This window comes from Onychostoma macrolepis, chromosome 13 (assembly GCF_012432095.1).
Source record: "Onychostoma macrolepis isolate SWU-2019 chromosome 13, ASM1243209v1, whole genome shotgun sequence".
Taxonomy (NCBI): Eukaryota; Metazoa; Chordata; class Actinopteri; order Cypriniformes; family Cyprinidae; genus Onychostoma; species Onychostoma macrolepis.
The window spans coordinates 31976235-31995513 of NC_081167.1; the positions used below are offsets into that span (position 1 = coordinate 31976235).

Here is a 19279-nt window from a genome sequence, read left to right on the forward strand (position 1 = left end):
CAATGTATTGTTGGCTATTGCTACAAATATACCTGTGCTGCTTATGACTGCTTTTGTGCTGCAGGGACACATATTTAACAAATGGTTCAAAGAGCATTATTTTCAGCATTGTATTTGGTATATAGTACAGTCATCTGTAAATATTATTCTTTTTTCAGTTTTTTTTTTTTCATCGATTTTCTCTTAGTGACATTAACATACAGAGCCCCTAAAATAAATAATACATTTTTAAAAATACAGACGTTTACATGCACACAAGAAACTTTTTTGCAAACTTTTTGCATGCTTACGCATTACAGTTTCTAGTTTTATATAACCTATTTCCTTTGTGCATCACTGCCATCTTACTGTGAATAAAACAAGAGCATGGATGCACATGAAGTAATCGAGATCTACTTGATCAAATTTTGGCTTTTCTTATGGTAGTACCTCTAATATCAAGGCCAAGTGTCCAATTTAACACATCCTCCGTGGCGGCACAGACACCATGACACAAAATGTGCCAAGTTCAAGGGTTTATAAAAAGACTGGTACTATTAAAAAAAAATAAAATTAAAAAAATTAATTAAAAAAGTGTTTAAAATTTGGCTTTCGTTAGGGCAGTATGCCATATTTCAAGGTCTTATGTCTCTTTAACCCATAGTCTGCGCCAAAATAAAACACTGTGAAATGTGCTGATGACACGTTCGGTGGCTCAGTGTGTGTTGTCCTGTATGCTAAGTTTAATGGTTTCTTGTGCGCACATAAAAGTCTGTATATATTTTATTTTTGCAAAAGTCCTTGAGGCTATGTAATATGGTGCTAAGAATATTGTAAGAAGAAACCCAAAATGCTTATAACCTGCATTTTGCATAATGAAAAAGTGCACCTTCAATTCATTCAGTCGTATTTTGACTTTGACGTCTTGTGCAATAAATTTATATTCATTAAATTCTTAATTTTCTATCATAAAAACATAAATAAATAGGGTCAAAAGTCTGGAAACACAAATACTTTTCCATACTCGGATTTCTTTTTTCCAAACCCCATAGGAACCCTGTGATGGAGAGATGAAGAAATAAACGCTCCTCAGAAGATGTGAGATGAAGATCATTCCTCCGCTGAGGAACAGTGAAAGTAAAGCTCCTCAGAAGATCCTGATGATCAGATTTGAGACGCGCTAATTTTTCTAGAAAAGGATTGATGGAGAATCAAGTAAAGCTGAGCTGCTTCAGTCCAGCAAGTGTTCATCTGGAGACATGACTGCAGTTATTCTGATGCTTACTCGATCAAAATCAGTCGAGATTTGACAGAAAAAACACACGAGAAGCAGCAGCTGAAGCTCGAGCTGAACAATTACACTAAAAGAGCTTTTACTGGATAAAAAGCTCTAAACTATCAACCTGACAACAGAAAACCTGAGGAGAGTGTGAAACAGCTTTAACAGCAATGTTTGATCATTTAGAGCTTTAGAAATGTGTGTACGGTATCAAGGAGTTGGTACACGTCTGAAAAACCATGGTAATACCGTAGTACTCTCAATCAGTCGTCAGTGATGGTTGCGGTTTTGTTTCTCTACGGCGTCTGCAGGTTGTGCTGAACAAACAGTGCGGTTGAGCTGCTCAGGTGTGTGTAAATATTGGCTTTGGCCTTTAATAATGGGACGATATTGAAAGCACACACACACACACACACACACACACACACACACACACAGGAGCTGGAGCCGCTGTTTGATCAGGAACCGGATTCACACTCGCTTCAGAGGAACTTACTTGATGAAGCTGTCCACGTGTGTCATAGACGCCTCGTAGTTCTTCCCTCCGACCTCCTGACAGTGAAGAGCCACGAAGAGCGGCCGGTGCGTCTGAACCGTCTGCAGGAACACAGAACACAGCCAGTGTTGGGAGAGTTACTTTTAAAAGTGATGCATTACAATATTGCGTTACTCCCTAAAAAAGTAACTGATTAAGTTACTTATTATGGAAAGAAATGCATTGCATTACTTTTGAGTTGATTTTTAAATCTGGGCAGGGCTTGCTTGTTTGTTTTTAGTATAAAAAGTTCTTCTTGTACAAATGTAAAGCTCTTTCACAGCAAAAGTGAAGTGAATGCGGCTCAGACTGAAGGAGATGTAGATTCACGTCTGTACAGTAGAGGACGCTCAAACTAATCACATGAAGAATATGACGCAGGAGAAGAAACATCAACACTATTCAGCAATAACTCAAATCAAACACTAATGTGTTATTTCTGCTTAGTACGGCTGAATTGGATCATCGAAGCTCAAAGACATCGGTTAATAAAATGGGATTAAATACATAAATGATATTAGTCTTTTTTAACATATATAATTATTACAGGTTTGTATAATATTCTGAGTTTGCATTTGACTCTTATGTGTGTTTACGTTTATGTTTGTGTGTGTGTGTGTGTGTGTTTTTGTGACAAATAGGACAAATGTGTATGATGACAAGGGTATGTCAGGTATTACAAGGAGAAGGTGACTTTTCAGGACATTGACCCATGTCCCCACTTTTCAAAACGCTGATAAATCACACAGAATGGAGTGTATTGAAAATCTGAAATAGCAGACAGTCTCCTGTAAGGGGTAGGTTTAGGTGTAGGACAATAGCACATACAGTAAGTACAGTATAAAAACCATTACACCTATGGAGAGTCCCCACTTTTCACAAAAAACAAACGTGTGTGTGTGTGTGTGTGTGTGTGTGCGCATGTGAGAGAGAAAGAGAAAGCAGAGGCAGACAGTAGTGAAGTATTTTTACTCAAGTAAATTTTAAAAGTATCTGTAGTTTATCAGTGTTTTTCTTTGGAAAACTTTACTTCACTACATTCCAAGCATAATGTAATACTTTTTACTGCACTACATTTCATAAATTAAAGTTGTTTTTTTTATTTACCTTTAATACTTAAGAAAATTAAAAAATCTTTGAATTATTTTTACTTGAGTAAAAGAAAGAAAGAACTAGATTACTAATGTAATTAAGTATTAAATGATATTTAAATATGAAACGTAGTGCAGTAAAAAGTACAATAAAAAGTGGAATGTTGTGAAAAAGAAAACACTCTGATAAAGTAGTGACTCTTGAAAAGTACTTTTACAGCAGAGTAAAAATACTTCACTACTGTCCGCAAGTCAATCATCACCATTACTACTGCTCTCGATCATGCAAACAACCCAAAGTCCATCAGACTTATTACAAATTAAAAATTTAGCACTTCTGACAGTACTACAAGTTCAAGTTCTTCAAGAAGTTACATAAATAAATAATAAAAATGACAAAAGCATGTAACAATACTGAAAAATTAAGCTAGTAAGTGGGAATAAAAGAGATTAAAAATTATATATATATATATATATATATATATATATATATATATATATTTTAGTGGTGGGCATAGATACATTTTTTTAATCTAGATTAATCTCACTGTAATCTTGGAATTAATCTAGATTAAAATGGCTCATTTGAATTCTGCCAAGTAGATAAGTAAACAACTAGCAGTCATCAAGAATTTAATATTGATAATAACATTGAAGACATTGTATGATTATTCCTTAAAGATATGGTTTTAATAGTTTTAGTAGTAGTAGCCTATTACGTTCTGCCCAATATCTTCAAGTGAAACCGAACTTTTATTTTGACGGGTTGCCGTCAGGATAGTTTTTCTCAAATGAAACGCTCGAATGCTCATGAAGTGACTCTCAGAGAAGTTCTGGAGATGTTGTTCATGTATTTATGTCCTCATTTAGTGAGACGACAGACGTTAATATCACCGCGCTTCTGTATGAGTAAACAAACCCGCGCGTCTGCGCCATACATTAGTACAGAGACACGCAGAAGTCATATTTAAATAGTCTTTTTGCGGCTTAATATTTACAAATAGGAGTGGGAGTGTGCTCACTTGTGTGTGCGCCACGCTTGTTTGTGTGTGTGTGTGTGTGTGTGTGTGTGTGTGTGTGTGTGTGTGTGTGTGTGTGTGTGTGTGTGTGTGTGTGTGTGTGTGCGAGCGAACCGGGGCGGAACTCCGCTGTGCGCGCGATGCAGAGAGCGCAATCCATGTAACGAGACAGAAATGACTTGCCGATTTCCATTGGGAAGCTTCTTAAAAATAAATTTTCCTGAAGCAAACCCGCGGCTTCATAGCTGCATCCATGTTAGCACGCATACACACAGGTTCAAGACTCGTTCTCGCCCCTACAGTGCTATTCGACTAGGTATACATCCGCTAAAATATCAAGGTGAAAGTCATCATAGTTTGCGTAGTATAGACCCAGCTCCCAACCCAACTTTGAGAATAGATTAACGGCGATATTTTTTAATCGCCCGATAAGAGTCTCACGTTAACGCAGCACGTTAACGCCGATAACGCCCACCACTAATAATTAAATTATATATATATATATATATATATATATATATATATATATATATATATATATATATATATATATATATATATATATATATATATATATATATATATATATATAAACCTAAATATTAATATTTTTTAAATCAATATAGATTACAAAAGCGTAAAACTATGACAGCTCACTGAAGGCCTCAGCCGCTCTCCAACAAACCAGGAACGGCGTGGCGAACTGGCTCACGGCAGTCGACAAGTCAGGGCTCCCAGGAAAGTATAAAGCCTGGATGTACCAGCACGGAATCCTGCCGAGGCTTCTTTGGCCCCTTCTCGTATACGAGGTACCCATGACAACGGTAGAAGCACTGGAGAGAACATCAGCCAGTTCCTCAGGAGGTGGTTAGGGCTCCCACGGTCCCTAAGTAACATCGCCCTCTATGGTCAGTCCACCAAGCTGCAGCTTCCCATCAGCAGCTTGTCCGAGGAGTTCAAGGTCACGCGTGCCCAGGAGGTCTTGATGTATCGAGATTCCTCAGATGCCAAAGTCTCCTCAGCTGGAATCTGCGTTAAGACGAGAAGGAAGTGGTGAGCACAAAAAGCGGTGGACAGAGCGGAGGTGCGGCTGAAGCATGGTGTCTTGGTTGGCAACGTGGCGGTGGGACGTGCAGGCCTGGGCAGTTTTTCCAAGCCACGCTATGACAAAGCAAGAGGGAGGGAGAAGCGGCAGTTAGTGCAGAATGAGGTGCGGGTAGAGGTGGAGGAAGAGCACCTGACCAAGATGGTCGGTATGCGACAGCAAGGCGCCTGGACAAGGTGGGAGAACACTGAGCAGCGCAAGATCACCGGGGCAGATTTGTGGAGCTCTGAACCATTGCGCATCAAGTTCCTCATCAGTTCGGTGTATGACCTTCTACCCAGTCCATCCAACCTACATCGATGGGGCTTGGTAGACTCACCAGCATGCCAACTGTGCCAAAGGAGTGGCACACTGGAGCATATCCTCAGCTGCTGTCCAAAGGCTTTTGGAGATGGGCGGTACCGCTGGCGCCATGATCAGGTCCTCAGGGCTTTGGCAGATACAATCACCGCAGCGATTCAGAGCAGTAAGAGTCAGCATCCCTCCAAGTGTACCATCTCCTTTGTCAGAGCTGGGGAGAAGGCACAACAGCAGCCACGCTCCCCAGGTGGGCTCCTCGCCAATGCAAGAGACTGGCACCTTCAAGTGGACCTGGGAAGGCAGCTCAAGTTCCCGAATTACATCACGGCCACTTCACTCCGCCCAGACATGGTGATAACATCTGAGTCGACCAGGCAGGTGGTCATAGTGGAGCTTACTGTCCCCTGGGAAGACAGATTGGAGGAGGCAAATGAGCGTAAGAGAGCCAAGTATGCGGAGTTGGTGGAGGAGTGCAGGAGCGGCGGCTGGAAAGCACGCAGTGAGCCAGTGGAGGTCGGTTGCCGGGGCTTTGCTGGACAGTCGTTGCTCTGAACACTCAAACTCCTTGGAGTTAAAGGTCAGCTGTGCAGACGAGCCATAAAGAACATCTCTCAGGCTGCCGAAAAAGCCCGGGCGAGGGTGTCTGTTGATTAAAGACCCGAAACACCTGTTGACCTCGGGTTCTTCACTGATGACGTGTTCAAGTAGCACTAGACGGTGTATGTTAGAACACATATACATACACATATATACATACACATATATATATATATATATATATATATATATATATATATATATATATATATATATATATATATATATATATATATATATAAAATTAAACCTAAATATTAATATTTTTAAAATCAATATAGATTACAAAAGCGTAAAAGTACAATTAAAATGAAAAAGGTAAAAAAAAAAAGAATTAAAAATGTAAAAATCTATTTAATTAAAGTTTATTTTTAATTAAAGTTTATCAACCAAAAATAGCTAGAAATCAAGATGTAAGCTGACTTAATTATTCAAGAATCAGGATTCACATTAATTTAGAAAACTGGGATATATGAGTAAAGTCTTAAATTTATTCAAATTAAATTAAAATAATAAAATCTTACAATGTCCTGGAAATTTGTCAAGTTTCAGGTACAAACAGCTAGAATGAATGAATTTTATTTTATGTTATTGTTGATGTTTACTTAAAAACATTCAGTTCTTGAATTCTAGAATTATACAGTAACAATTTTTAAATATAAATAATAATATAACAATACAATCATTAAATCACTAGTAGTTTCTGTAAATAAAATAACTGGAGAAGCACTGGAGTCAAAAAGGTGGAGAGGCACTGATGTAGACTGTTGAAACAAGCACAATAACTACACATGAGTGTTTACGGTTATATAAAAGTGCTATTAATAACACAGCTGTCACCAGGTGTTAAACTGTGTGAATGCTAAATAAATATTAGCAAGCCATTAAACGCCTAAAAGAGCAGGAGGCACTCAGACAAAACGATGCTTGAAAAAACCCATCAAAACAAAACAAACAGAGCGATGCGGTTAGTAGTGTGAGCGCTATCTATCTATCTATCTATCCATCTACACAATTTATATTAGTCTGCTAAACTAACGTTCAGTCATTTAACCAGAAGCCTTCAGATGAAAAATAACAAACCAAACACGTCACTAATGTTTCACTGTATCAGTGCCATATGATCATATCTCAGTCCGCTGTCCGTCTGAAATACTGATCATGTTTAATGTTGTGTTTGTCTAATTTAACATGTTTAACGAGCAAATAATGACAGATGTCTGTCAATGAGAATCTGCTGATTCAAATGAAGCGTCGCACGCCTGACACATTAAACATGTGTTTATTAATCACCATTATTACAGTCACCGCATCAGTAAACACCACTCACGTCACATAAAACCGGTTTATATGAGAGTTGATATGGCTGGATTTACTATTATAGTTTTGAGTTTTATATTTCCTATTAATTTTAATTATAGTTAAAGTTTTAGAAGATTTGCCAGGGTTTTTTTTGTAATATGTTTATACAGTTTTTTTTAAATTCAGTTTTAGTTATTTTAGTACTTTAAGTTAAACTAAAAAAAAAAGAAAAAGAAAAATGTTGCCTTGGTGACAAGCTTTTCTTTTTTTTTTTCATTTATATGTACTACCAGACAAAAGTTTTTGAACAGTAATGTTTTTTTAAAGAAGTCTCTTCTGCTCACCAATTTTTACTATTTAAAATTACAGCTTTATATTAGAATATCTGTTCAAATGTAATTTATTCCTGTCATTTCCAAGCTGTATTGTCAGCATCATTACTCCAGTCTTCAGTGTCACATGATCTTCAGAAATCATTCTAATATGCTGAATCTTAAAAAAAGGGGGGAAAAAAGAAAGAAAAAACAACAACATTAAAAATCTTACTGTTCAAAATCTTTTGACTGGTAGTGTATTTATAGTTAACATTTATTTCATATGATTATTCATGTCAAGTTATGAAAATGTTTTTTAGGGTTTCAGTTTACTTTTTAATTTTTGTTTTAGTTAGCGATAATAACCCTGTCGCTCACATGCCTCATATTACGCAGTTTAAGCGGCTTTATTCAAAGACGAAGAGTCTCAGGGCTTCTCAGTATCAAACTAAACAACTGCTGAAAATCCGCTGATATGATGTGAGCAAAGCTAAACGAGACACAGACAGAATCAAATAAAGCAGCTTTCCATGACGTCACTGCAGCTCAAGCTTGGCAGGAGTTTACAGGCCTTCCCCGAACAACACACACACAATCACACAGACACTCCCACTCAATCACACACAGACACACAATCACACACTCTCTCACAGACACACACACACACTCTCTCACACATACACACACAGACACACACTCCCACTCAATCACACACTCTCACACACACAGACACACACACACACTCTCTCACAGACACACACACACTCTCTCACACATACACACACAGACACACACTCCCACTCAATCACACACTCTCACACACACAGACACACACACATTCTCTCTCTCTCTCTCACACACATTTGTTTTTGTGAAAAGTGGGGACTCTCCATAGGCGCAATGGTTTTTATACTGTACTTACTGTATGTGCTATTGCCCTACACCAACCCTACACCCAGGGCCTAAAACTAACTTTTTGCCACATCAGCCAATGGCCGGTGGCCTGATCAAATTTATTGGCCAAAAATTTTTTTACCGGCCATGAAACTCTTTTTGCAAACAACAGGCAGTTATTACTACTACAATGACTAAACATATTTACAATGTTTTTAATTTGTCCTGCTACTGGTGTCTCTATTAAATGCATTGTCCCTCAATTTTACCGATTAATTTTAGCCATTCAACATTACAGTATAATTTAAAGCCATTATTTTTAACATTTAATAGGCTCTGAAATATATAACAGCTTTTAATTTAAGTGATTTTAAAACAATCTTCACAAACTATAAATTGTATTTGCATAAACTACACAGATGAATCTTTATTCAAGCTACACAAGTTAACCAGCGACTAGAACAGTCGAGTGATTTCTCTTTTTCTTTTGTTATTTGATTTACATCAATGACAGACTTCAGCAGGTTTGACTTTAAATCAGCGCTGTCTCTTTAAAACCTGACGCACATGACGCGGATCTGACACGTATTCGATTTTCTCCAAACTCTTTACGGTCATTTAAGACTTTAGAACTCATTTAAGACTACGTTTACGAGGTAACTCGCCAAAACCGCGTATTTTGACAATTGTGTGTGTTTTCGTCCGCTGAAGCGCTGCTGGTGCGCTGTCTGAAGCGGCTCTGCTTATGTGTTCAGCCGAACGCGCAGCTTTCAAACTATATATAGCCTACTGCACAGCACCGTTTCCTACGTGTCGTTACGTGTCGGGTTATGAAGAATAAAGAAAAGTGAATCTTCCGAAATGAAGCAGCAGTATCTTCTCAGGTAAAAGTGATTAGAACCGTGTCTAGGGCCAAGCTGGCCATCACACTGCTCTGACCGTATCAGCACGTTTCTATCTATTATTTGATTCGCTCTTGTCGCTTATGACAGAACAGATAATCACGTTGACCTTGTCTTTGGAAAAGATTATTTTATTTGCTCATGTTAGAAACAGCGAATCTCTTTAAAACTGGCTGTTGTTTTCACTACATTGCATTGTAACATTTCGTAAAAGTTGTACCCGCCAACTGGCGACTGACACTGTTACATGTACTCGCCAACAACGATTTCTACTCGCATTTGGCGCTTGGCGAGTGTTAATTTTAGGCCCTGCCTACACCTAAACCTACCCCTTACAGGAGACTGTCTGCTATTTCAGATTTTCAATACACTCCATTCTGTGTGATTTAGAAGCGTTTTGAAAAGTGGAGACATGGAGTAATGTCCTGAAGTCACCTTCTCCTTGTAATACCCATGTCATAATACAAATTTGTCATGTCACAAAAACGCACACACACACACTCACAGACACTCACACACACACACAGACACACAACATTTGTAATATTATAATAAAAGATCAAACCACACAGCATTTATTTTAAGCACAGTTCTCACAAAATTAAGTTTGTTACATTGATAATTATATTCTTCAAAAATATCAAAACCAAAACTTGATTAGCACTTGATTTGATATTTTGTATCTAATGCAATGAAATTGACAAATTCTGCTGCTTCATATTTTGTGGAAAATGTGATGCAATACCATTCAAAAGTTTGATAAGATTACAAGAGGAAAATAAATTAACACTTTTATTCCTCAAGGATGTGTTAAATTGATCAAAAGTGTCAGTAAAGACATTTATAATGTTATAAAGATTCTATTTCAAATAAATGCTGTTCTTTTGAACTTTCTATTCATCTGTGAATCCTGAAAAATAAAATGTATGACGGTTTCCACACAAATATTGTGCAGCACAACTGTTTTCAACATTGATAATAATCAGAAATGATTACACTTCAGAAACACATTCATGTCAGAGGACGGGTGTGTTGAGCAGAAGACTCAATGTCAGTGTGTCTTGTCTTTTGTCAGTCAAAACCAGCAGGTAAATGGCTGGAGCGGCAGGGAAATCAGTGTCTTCTGCAGGTAAATGCAGGTCAAATCAGTGCTGAAGTGACAACACTTTTGATTAGGAAATGTGTCCTCCATGAGATCAGCAACACTGAGCACACACACACACACACAAACTGAATAACTGAGATAAAACTATTGTGCCACAACCTGTCTCTTCCCTTTCCTTACAAGCACAAACTTAATGTCCAAATCAGTGAAATCATGTAACATGGCTGTAGTAAAATACAGTCGACTACAAATTTGAAAGAGCTATTAAAAGTATATTAAGCTGTGAAAGACTCGCACTGTCTTTTGCTTACATTAGTTAGCCTAGTATTAGTTTCTGTTGTCGTATCCAAACTGGTGTTGAGAATTGTTTTACTGCATCTAAAAAAATTATAACACAGCAACCTTATTTCCAGCAAAACATATTTGCTATACTATACTCAACCTAATTAAGCTTTTGAGTTCACATCACAAATATATATTGAGTTGAATTCACTTTTAAAAAATTGAGTTAAATGAACTCATTTCATTTAGCAAATTTCACTGTTAGGTTTTACAGAGTAGAGCAGCACGGTTAATTAAAAGATCGTGATCTTGATTCAAACATTTACATTTACATTTGGCAGACGCTTTTATCCAAAGCGACTTACATTGCATTCAAGTTACAGTTTTTACATTTTATCAGCTCTTGCTTTCCCTGGTAATCGAACCCATGATCTTGGCGTTGCTAGCGCCATGCTCTACTATTTGAGCTACAGGAAAGCACCACAAACATCCACACGATCTGATTTCTAAATGACAACGATTATATGAAATACTGAGATGAAAGTTTATAGTTTGGATTTAAACATTGATGTCTATGGTAGCGATCATAATAGAGCAAATCCCCTTTCGAAAGTGACTGGCCTTCAAATAACGTGCGTGTCAATTGCATTGTTGTGCCACTAGGTGGCGACAGGTGACTTAAAAGAAAATGTATTTGTCATTGAATCATTCATTCAAGAGATTATTTCAAAAACGCTGACTCATCCAGTAATGAAACAAGTGAAGTATTTATGAGTGAGTCATTGAATCATTCTTTCAAACCACTTTTTCATAATTTCAGTATGAAAAATTGGTGTATTAAATATTAGATTTTAAACACATATTAAAATGTTTAATAATTCAATCAAATTAATTAAACACTTTTAAATAGACTGCAGCAATTAACATTTTTTTCAAAAATCATTTTGTTTAGTTCAGAATCGTGGGAGAATTGTGATTTCTATTTGAGACCAAAAAATAAATAAATATATATATATTTTTTTTTTTTTTTTAATTGTAATTCTCAATTTATCCAGAATTGTGCCCTATATATAGGGCCTTTGGAAATCAGTTTTATTTTTTCCCAAATTTTCAGTTTTCATTTTTCTGGATTCCGTTTTTTTTCCATTTTAATTATTCTGGACTCGTTTTAATGGTTAAATTAAATTGTATTAATCAAAAGGCATGTCTAATTAATTAAAACATACAATTTAACATCAATTTATTAAAGGTTTAACAAAAATTACATGTTTAGGGCCCTATGAGAAATTAAATTTTTTCTCACCTTATGTTTTATTCTTAGCAAATTCTGTGTTTTAGAATGACTAATTATTTGAATGCATGAAAACAAGTTTTATTTATTCTTACAATAGCCTTATGATTTTTTTTCCTCTCAGAAATTCTGTGTTGTGTATTTACATTTTTCTAGTTATCAAATGAAGACATAAAACATTAATTTAAATTTACCTTTTAATTAATAATAATTAAACAAATTATATTTTTTGGCAAGTAAAGAGAATTTGGTAAACACTTTACAATAAGGTTCATTAGTTAACATTAATTAACAACATTAGTAACATGAACTAAGAATGAACAATACTTCTACAGCATTTATTAATCTTAGTTCATGTCAATTTCAGCATTTACTGATGCAAAATTAAAATCACAAGTTGTCTTTGTTAACATTAGTTAATGCACTGTGAGCTAACATGAATAAACAATGAACAACTGCATTTTCATTAACTGACATTAACAAATATGAATAATGTAATAAATGCATTGTTCATTGTTTGTTAATGTTATTTAATACATTAACTAATGTTAACAAATGACACCTTATTGTAAAGTGTTACCGAGAATTTACTATTAATATTAAAACATGAAAAAAAATATTGTGATTATTTCTTTTTAAAAAAAAACCTGTTTTATTAATTTTTCAACAACAGTAGTAGTATTACATACATTCTACTAAATAATAGTAATATATTTCTGGCACGATGTCTTCAAGTTAAACCGAACTTTTATTTTGACAGGTTGCCGTGAATACCTTTAAATGTCTGTGTGTATATGATATGAGGATAGTTTTACGCAAATGAAACGGTCAAATGCTCATGAAGGGACTCTCAGAGCAGTTCTGGAGATGTTGTTCATGTATTTATGTCCTCATTTAGTGAGACGACAGACGTTAATATCACCGCAAGCGTCATACGCCTCAGTACGAGTAGTAAACAAAACCGCGCTTCTGCGCCATTCATAACACAGAGACACGCAGAATTCATATTTAAATAGTCTTTTTGCAGCTTAATATTTACAGATACTAGTCCATATCACAATTTTATTTTATTTAATGACATACATTCCATGTTAAATTCCGTTGTACATGTATATCTCCGTTTTTTCCATAATCAATACATCGATATTTTTGCATTTGCTCTCAAAAACTGTAAATGGGTGTTTATTTATTTGTTGCCCTCTATTAAAAAAAAAATTCTCTCTACAGAACAGCTATAGTTCAAAAGTACATACAAATTGTTTACTGCAAAATCAACAATTGTTAAAAACATAGTGATCACTTACTGCTTTATTGCTTTTTTCACTGCTTTTTACTAAAATAAAAAATAAGATATATATAAAAAATAATTTATCAAAAAATAAATAAAAGGAACATTTAAAATAATTTCTATTTAAAATGTAACAATATAAAAATATGAAATAAAAACATGAAAATGCAACAAAAAGAAGTCTTCCTACAAAAAGCTGTGATTGTTGCAACAACGAAGCGAGTTCTTTGAAGAACAAAGAAACCCGTTACACAGAACGAGTGTCCGGTCATCGCTTTCAGTGCACAGATCTACTGTGACATCAGTATCACACAGTGATGTCATAAAGGTGAGCCAATCGCATCCGAGATCCACTGGAGGGGCGGAGCCTGTCAAACAGATGACAAGATCAGAAGAGTTTCTTACCTGGCAAAACTCCCGCAGCCACGTCTTCTGTAGGTTCTCCGGCTGAAAGAGGAACGAGAGATCAGTCAGACCTTCAGAGTTTCATCACGAGGACCCGTCATTATTATAGTCATGCATAAAAGTGACAACAAAAATCACAAAAAATAAAATTAAAACAAAAACAGAAAAATAACATTTAACTCAACATATTAACAAAAATTATAACAGTATATCAGTGATAGTAAAATAGCACCAAAAAAAAAAAAAAAAAAGTTTCCGGTAGCCATTGACTTCCATAATATTTTTATTCATACTATGGAAGGCAATGGGAGCGAAACTAGGTTAGGGTGAATAAATGATGACAGGATTTTCATTTTTGGGTGAACTATCCCTTCAAATTCACATGACCAGTGTGCCTGATATCAGCACGCAGTGACGCGGATCATTCATATGAATGAAAGCATATGTTACTGTACATACATGAATAAATACTACATTAACTCAACTACCATAACAATCAATATTCTTCTGGAAACCTCACGTGAGTCTGTGCTGAGAGTAAATACAGGTGTGTTTGAGAGCATCAGTGTACATGTTATCAAGTCTAAGAGTGAATGTGGGCAACACACACACACAGTGACTCTACCCACCGCACAAGACTATATAAGGACACACACACACTGAACCCTGACATTACAGAAACAGAGGGAAACACTGCACTAAATATGGCCTGCAGTCACACACACACACACAGAGTCCTGAGTGAAGCGTGTGTTTGTAAACATGCTGAAATGCTAAAACTACAGTATAAAAGCACTGCTTGAGTTAACGTGAAACATTTTCATATTTTGCTCCACAGTATGACATTAAAAAAAGCTGTCTTTGATTTTATTCATGATGGGCTGATTGGATTTCATGTGACTGCAAACAAAAACTAAATCAAAAGGAATATTAATACTGTGGCACATATATGAGCAGAGAAAACATTTTGAGGAAAAATGTCAATTACAAAAAGTCAACGAGAATAAGTGGAGAAAGTGTCAAATATTTTGAGAAGTAAAAATTAAGAGACTAACTAGCAAAAGAAAGTCAAAAACAAGATTGTGAAAATACAGTTGTAACAACACAATATTAAAGATTATATTTTGAGAAAAGTCCAAATTACAATAATACAGTCAAAAAGATTATTAGATTAAAGTCATAACATTTTGAGAAACAAATGGGAGACTAAAGTCCTAGTATTACACGAAAACTAAGATTGCAGGAATGAATTTGAAGCTATTTGAGATTAGAGTCATAACATTATGAGAAAAACTACAAAAAAAAAAAAAGATTGTGAGAATAAAGCTGAAACAGCATGAGAATGGAGTCATCATATTTTTAGAAAATAGTAAAAATTACAAGAATGAAGTAATAACATTATGAGAATGAAGTCGGTGCAATATGAGATTAAAGTCAAAATACTTTGAGAAAAATGTACAAATTTGTTGCATTACAAAAATAAAGTAAAAAAAAAAAAAAGATGACAAGAATAAAGTTGTAACAATACATGATTAAATGATAATATTTTGTGGACAGAAGTTGCCCATCCCTGATATAAATCTAAAACTTAAAACAGGCTTTACATCAAGTATCATTTATCTGTGTGTTTCTCTGACCAACATGTTCAGACCGAAGAGTTCATTTGCAAAAAAACAGATAACTCCGTTTTTAACCATTTTCAAAAATCATGTTTTTTCCAATTATTCTCAATCAAACTGCAGTCGGGTTATTTTGATTAACTAACTAACACAAAACAAAATAAAAACACGATAACATAATACAAAACATGATTTTTGAAAATGTAATCACTTGTTTCTGCAAATAAACTCTTCAAATATTCCTTGAAAGCTTGAAAAGTCCTGAAAGCCGAAGACAATGGAATCACGTTCGAAACAGCCGCGGGTCACTGCGGGTTCAGCATCAGATCTGACCTGCAGCTAAAGCAGCTAAAGTAGGACTGAGCTCCTCCAGAGCGCCAGCTAAAAACACCAGCTTATCAAAAGTTAATTTGCAGTTAATTAGAGAGGATCTCCCCTGGAGGCCTGATGAAAATAGCAGCGCGTGCGCTTCTGCACCGATCCGGCCTGGTTTACGCTTCCTCTGGGGATCCAGAGCGCTCGGATTTAGCCAAACGTATTTCAGGAGCGCCGTGAGAATATGCCTTTAAAAGGAGAGTGAAACAACAGCGAGTGCTGCCTGGGATAACAGGTACTTTCATCAGATGATGACAGACGTGTGCTGCTTTTAGATCAAACTCCTTTCAATTCTGGAAAAATGAGCCGTTTCAGTTCCACGTGCCCTTTATGCTCACACGGCTCTATAATCGCTCACGGTTCACTGCGCTAATTCTGCTCAGAAAACTAGAAGACCAGAGAAACACACATCACATCAGAATACTGATGGACCACCACATACTTCTGCTTAGTGCCATGACTACATGCATGGTGAGAAACCAGTGACAAAATAGAAGTTAATAAATAAATTACACTATATAAATCAAAATGCAAAAACAAAAACAATTCTAAAAGGTTTCTGAGGTTTAGCTTTTATAAAAAAAAAAAAACTTAAAAAACGGGGAAAAAAAACGTACTGAAGTAAACGCTGGTTACTTCAAAGAATAGTTACGGAACATGTGAAAGTGTTTTTGTTCATGATCATGCAGAAACAAACCCAACAAACAACAACATCAGCTGATGACATGAAACACACACACACACACACAACTGCATGCGCATCTCGTCAGTAAAGCCGGTTCCTTGATTAGCAGTAAATCTCCATCACCTGTTTTCAAATGGAGCGGCATTTAATACACGGAGCCGTAATTCACTGACAAGCTACGCAATATCACATTCATACAAAATACCGAGATATATACCGTATACCGCAAATCAGCCAAAAAATACAGAGATATGAATTTTTGCTCATATAGCCCAGCCATCTATTGATGATCTTAAAGGGACAGTTCACCCATAATTCATCACACTGTCATCAATTACTCTCCCTCATGTTGTTCAAACGTGTATGACTTACTTCAGTGGAACACAAAAGAAGAAGAGTTACTCTGTCTGTTAATTATTAATAATAATAATAATAATTATAATAATAATAATATTATTATTATTATTAATATTGTAATATAAAAACTGCACTGTAAAAATTAATTTCATAATATTAGGCCTAATTATTAATTCAATTATATAAATGTATATGAATTATTTTGTACTGTAGTAAAATGTCAATACTTGTGTCTCTGTATATTCAGATGCAAGAGTTAAACCCTCAAGCTTTTATTTGAGTGGAAAACAGCAGGGAATCCTTTAAGGTTCAGTGAAAACAGGTTTACCAACGCATCTCATTACAAATCTAGTGAAAGGCTGTAATTAATCACCATTCATGTACAAATACAGTGGAAACTCCTGAAGAGCAGCGGTGCATCACGGCAAACAGAGGCGAACCTTCGACAAAGAACCGTCGCCATCTGAACGGTTGCTGACGCTCTGAATCTCATTTCCAGAAAACAGGAGCCGAGGTTGAGCCGGTCTGACGGGGTTTCCTTTAACAAACATCCCGCACTCCTGCTGGATTACCAGCTCATGTCAGAACAACACCAGCTATCAGGCCTTGGGTTTATCATGAAGGAACATGTCAGTGTTATATTAGCTGTACAGTACACAAGAGCTGGAGATCAGGAAACCAGGACAGAGAGAGTCTAGAGAGACTCAGTGCTAAAAATACTGAGTGAGAGACTGAGAGATACAGCAGAGAGAGAGAGAGTGGGCGGGTCTCCACAGACTGATGCTCGTCTCTGATTGGCTGCTGGAAGCTCTCAGTGGGAATCACTGGCTCTTGATGCTCATCACTCATTAGAGGACAAAGCTGTTAAGAGACCCTGAGATCACGATTCAATTTGATTCACAAGATCTTGATTCAATTCAAAACTTCATTTCATTCAGTTTCAATTCATTTGGGTATATTTTATCTATATATATTAAAATATCTCTCCTTTAAAGCTGTAAACTATTCAGAGAACCCTGTCAGATGGTACGGTACTAAAATATTAAGGGTTAAAACCAACAGAAGAGTTCAAACTATAGCAAAAAAAAAAAAAAAAAATTCAGAAATATATTTTTAGATATAATAATCAAAAACTGAGATGCATGCAGAATATCTAAAAATATTTAATATTAAATATTTAATTTAAAAGTAATATTTAAATTGCACAGTTTTAAGGCAGTATTTATATTTGATTGATTAATATTATGGCTTTTTATTAGTTGTGTGTTCAAAATCATATATATAGTTTTAGCTATTGTTGTACATCAAGTTAAATTTAATAAAAATGAGAAGTGTTGCATTGGCAACTAGCTTTTTTTTTTAAGTTAAAGTTAAAATTGTTTAAATTTAATTTTTTTATAGTTTCATTTCATTTTAGATTTGATTTTAGTTTTAGTTAACTATAATAACCTTGATACAAATAAATTAAATATTAAAATAAATTACATTAAATATTTAGTATCATTTAAATGGTGGTTCTCATAGAAACTATTTAATGTCATCACCAACAGGTTTGGCAAAAATATAATGAATATGAAATACAGTGTATACATTCATCAAAATGCTGATTATTTCTAGCTGATTATTGACTTTGTGTTCACTGAATGTCTTTAGATAAACACAATGATCTCTCACACCACAAAGAGCACTAAAACCACATTTGTTGCATGAATTTACCTATAAAATTGACAATTTTGAAACCTGAGACTTTATTTTATATTAAAACTGATAAAGCACAAAGCTTACTGCGATTTATTACACTGTGAATGTTTAGAGAAGTTGATATTGTGAACCCAGCTCTAGGACACACGTTTGACCTTTAACCCCGAGCATGAGAGCCGTGTCACGCGTGTGTCGTGATCCAGTGGACTGTCGGCGTGCTTTCAAGAGAAGCAGAAAAGTACACATGCAAAACACACAGAGAAACACACACGTGTGCCGCATCTACACAAACACAGAGCGGCAGACAATACAGTCACGCTAACAATATTGACAGACGCTCACAAATCACCAAGATCACCTCATAACCACAGACCTCGTTAACAGCATCTGTGCTTATATTTATAAAGAATAGGCATGTGACCGCATCAAATTTTCATGTTGCAATTAATTGCTAATGCTTTTATCACGGTATACGGTATTATCACCATATTGAAATTTATTGAAATTGAAAATGTGTTGTCAAAGTATAACAGGTAGGGATGTCCCAATCAGGTTTTTTGTGCCCCCGACCAGAGTCATTGAATATTGAGTACCTGCCAATACCGAGCACTGATCAGATACTTGTATATTCCTATAGGAACGTATGTTTGGTGCACACTTCAAGTACATTAAAGTTATTAAAATCAATCCAATGTATACAGTTGTGCAGAGAGTAAAAGTAATATATGCATGATGTATGTATAGCCTATATATTACAAGATACTCTCTCTATCCATGTATATGCACACACTGTATACAGACACTGGCAGATGTAAACATGCTACAATGGTAGACATTGTAAACAGACTTTGTGG

The 19279-nt window shown here is 35.6% G+C and overlaps 1 protein-coding gene across 1 annotated transcript in view; it reads right to left on the bottom strand.

The window, feature by feature from the left end:
* LOC131551795 (inositol polyphosphate-5-phosphatase A-like) overlaps positions 1–19279 on the bottom strand; it is a 186296-nt gene that overhangs the window by 138661 nt on the left and 28356 nt on the right. Inside the window, exons 2-3 of the mRNA XM_058794914.1 lie at positions 13689–13730; positions 1755–1855 (exon numbers count right to left, since the gene is read on the bottom strand). Of these exons, the coding sequence (XP_058650897.1) occupies positions 1755–1855; positions 13689–13730 (143 nt within the window). The remainder of the gene's footprint in view (positions 1–1754; positions 1856–13688; positions 13731–19279) is intronic.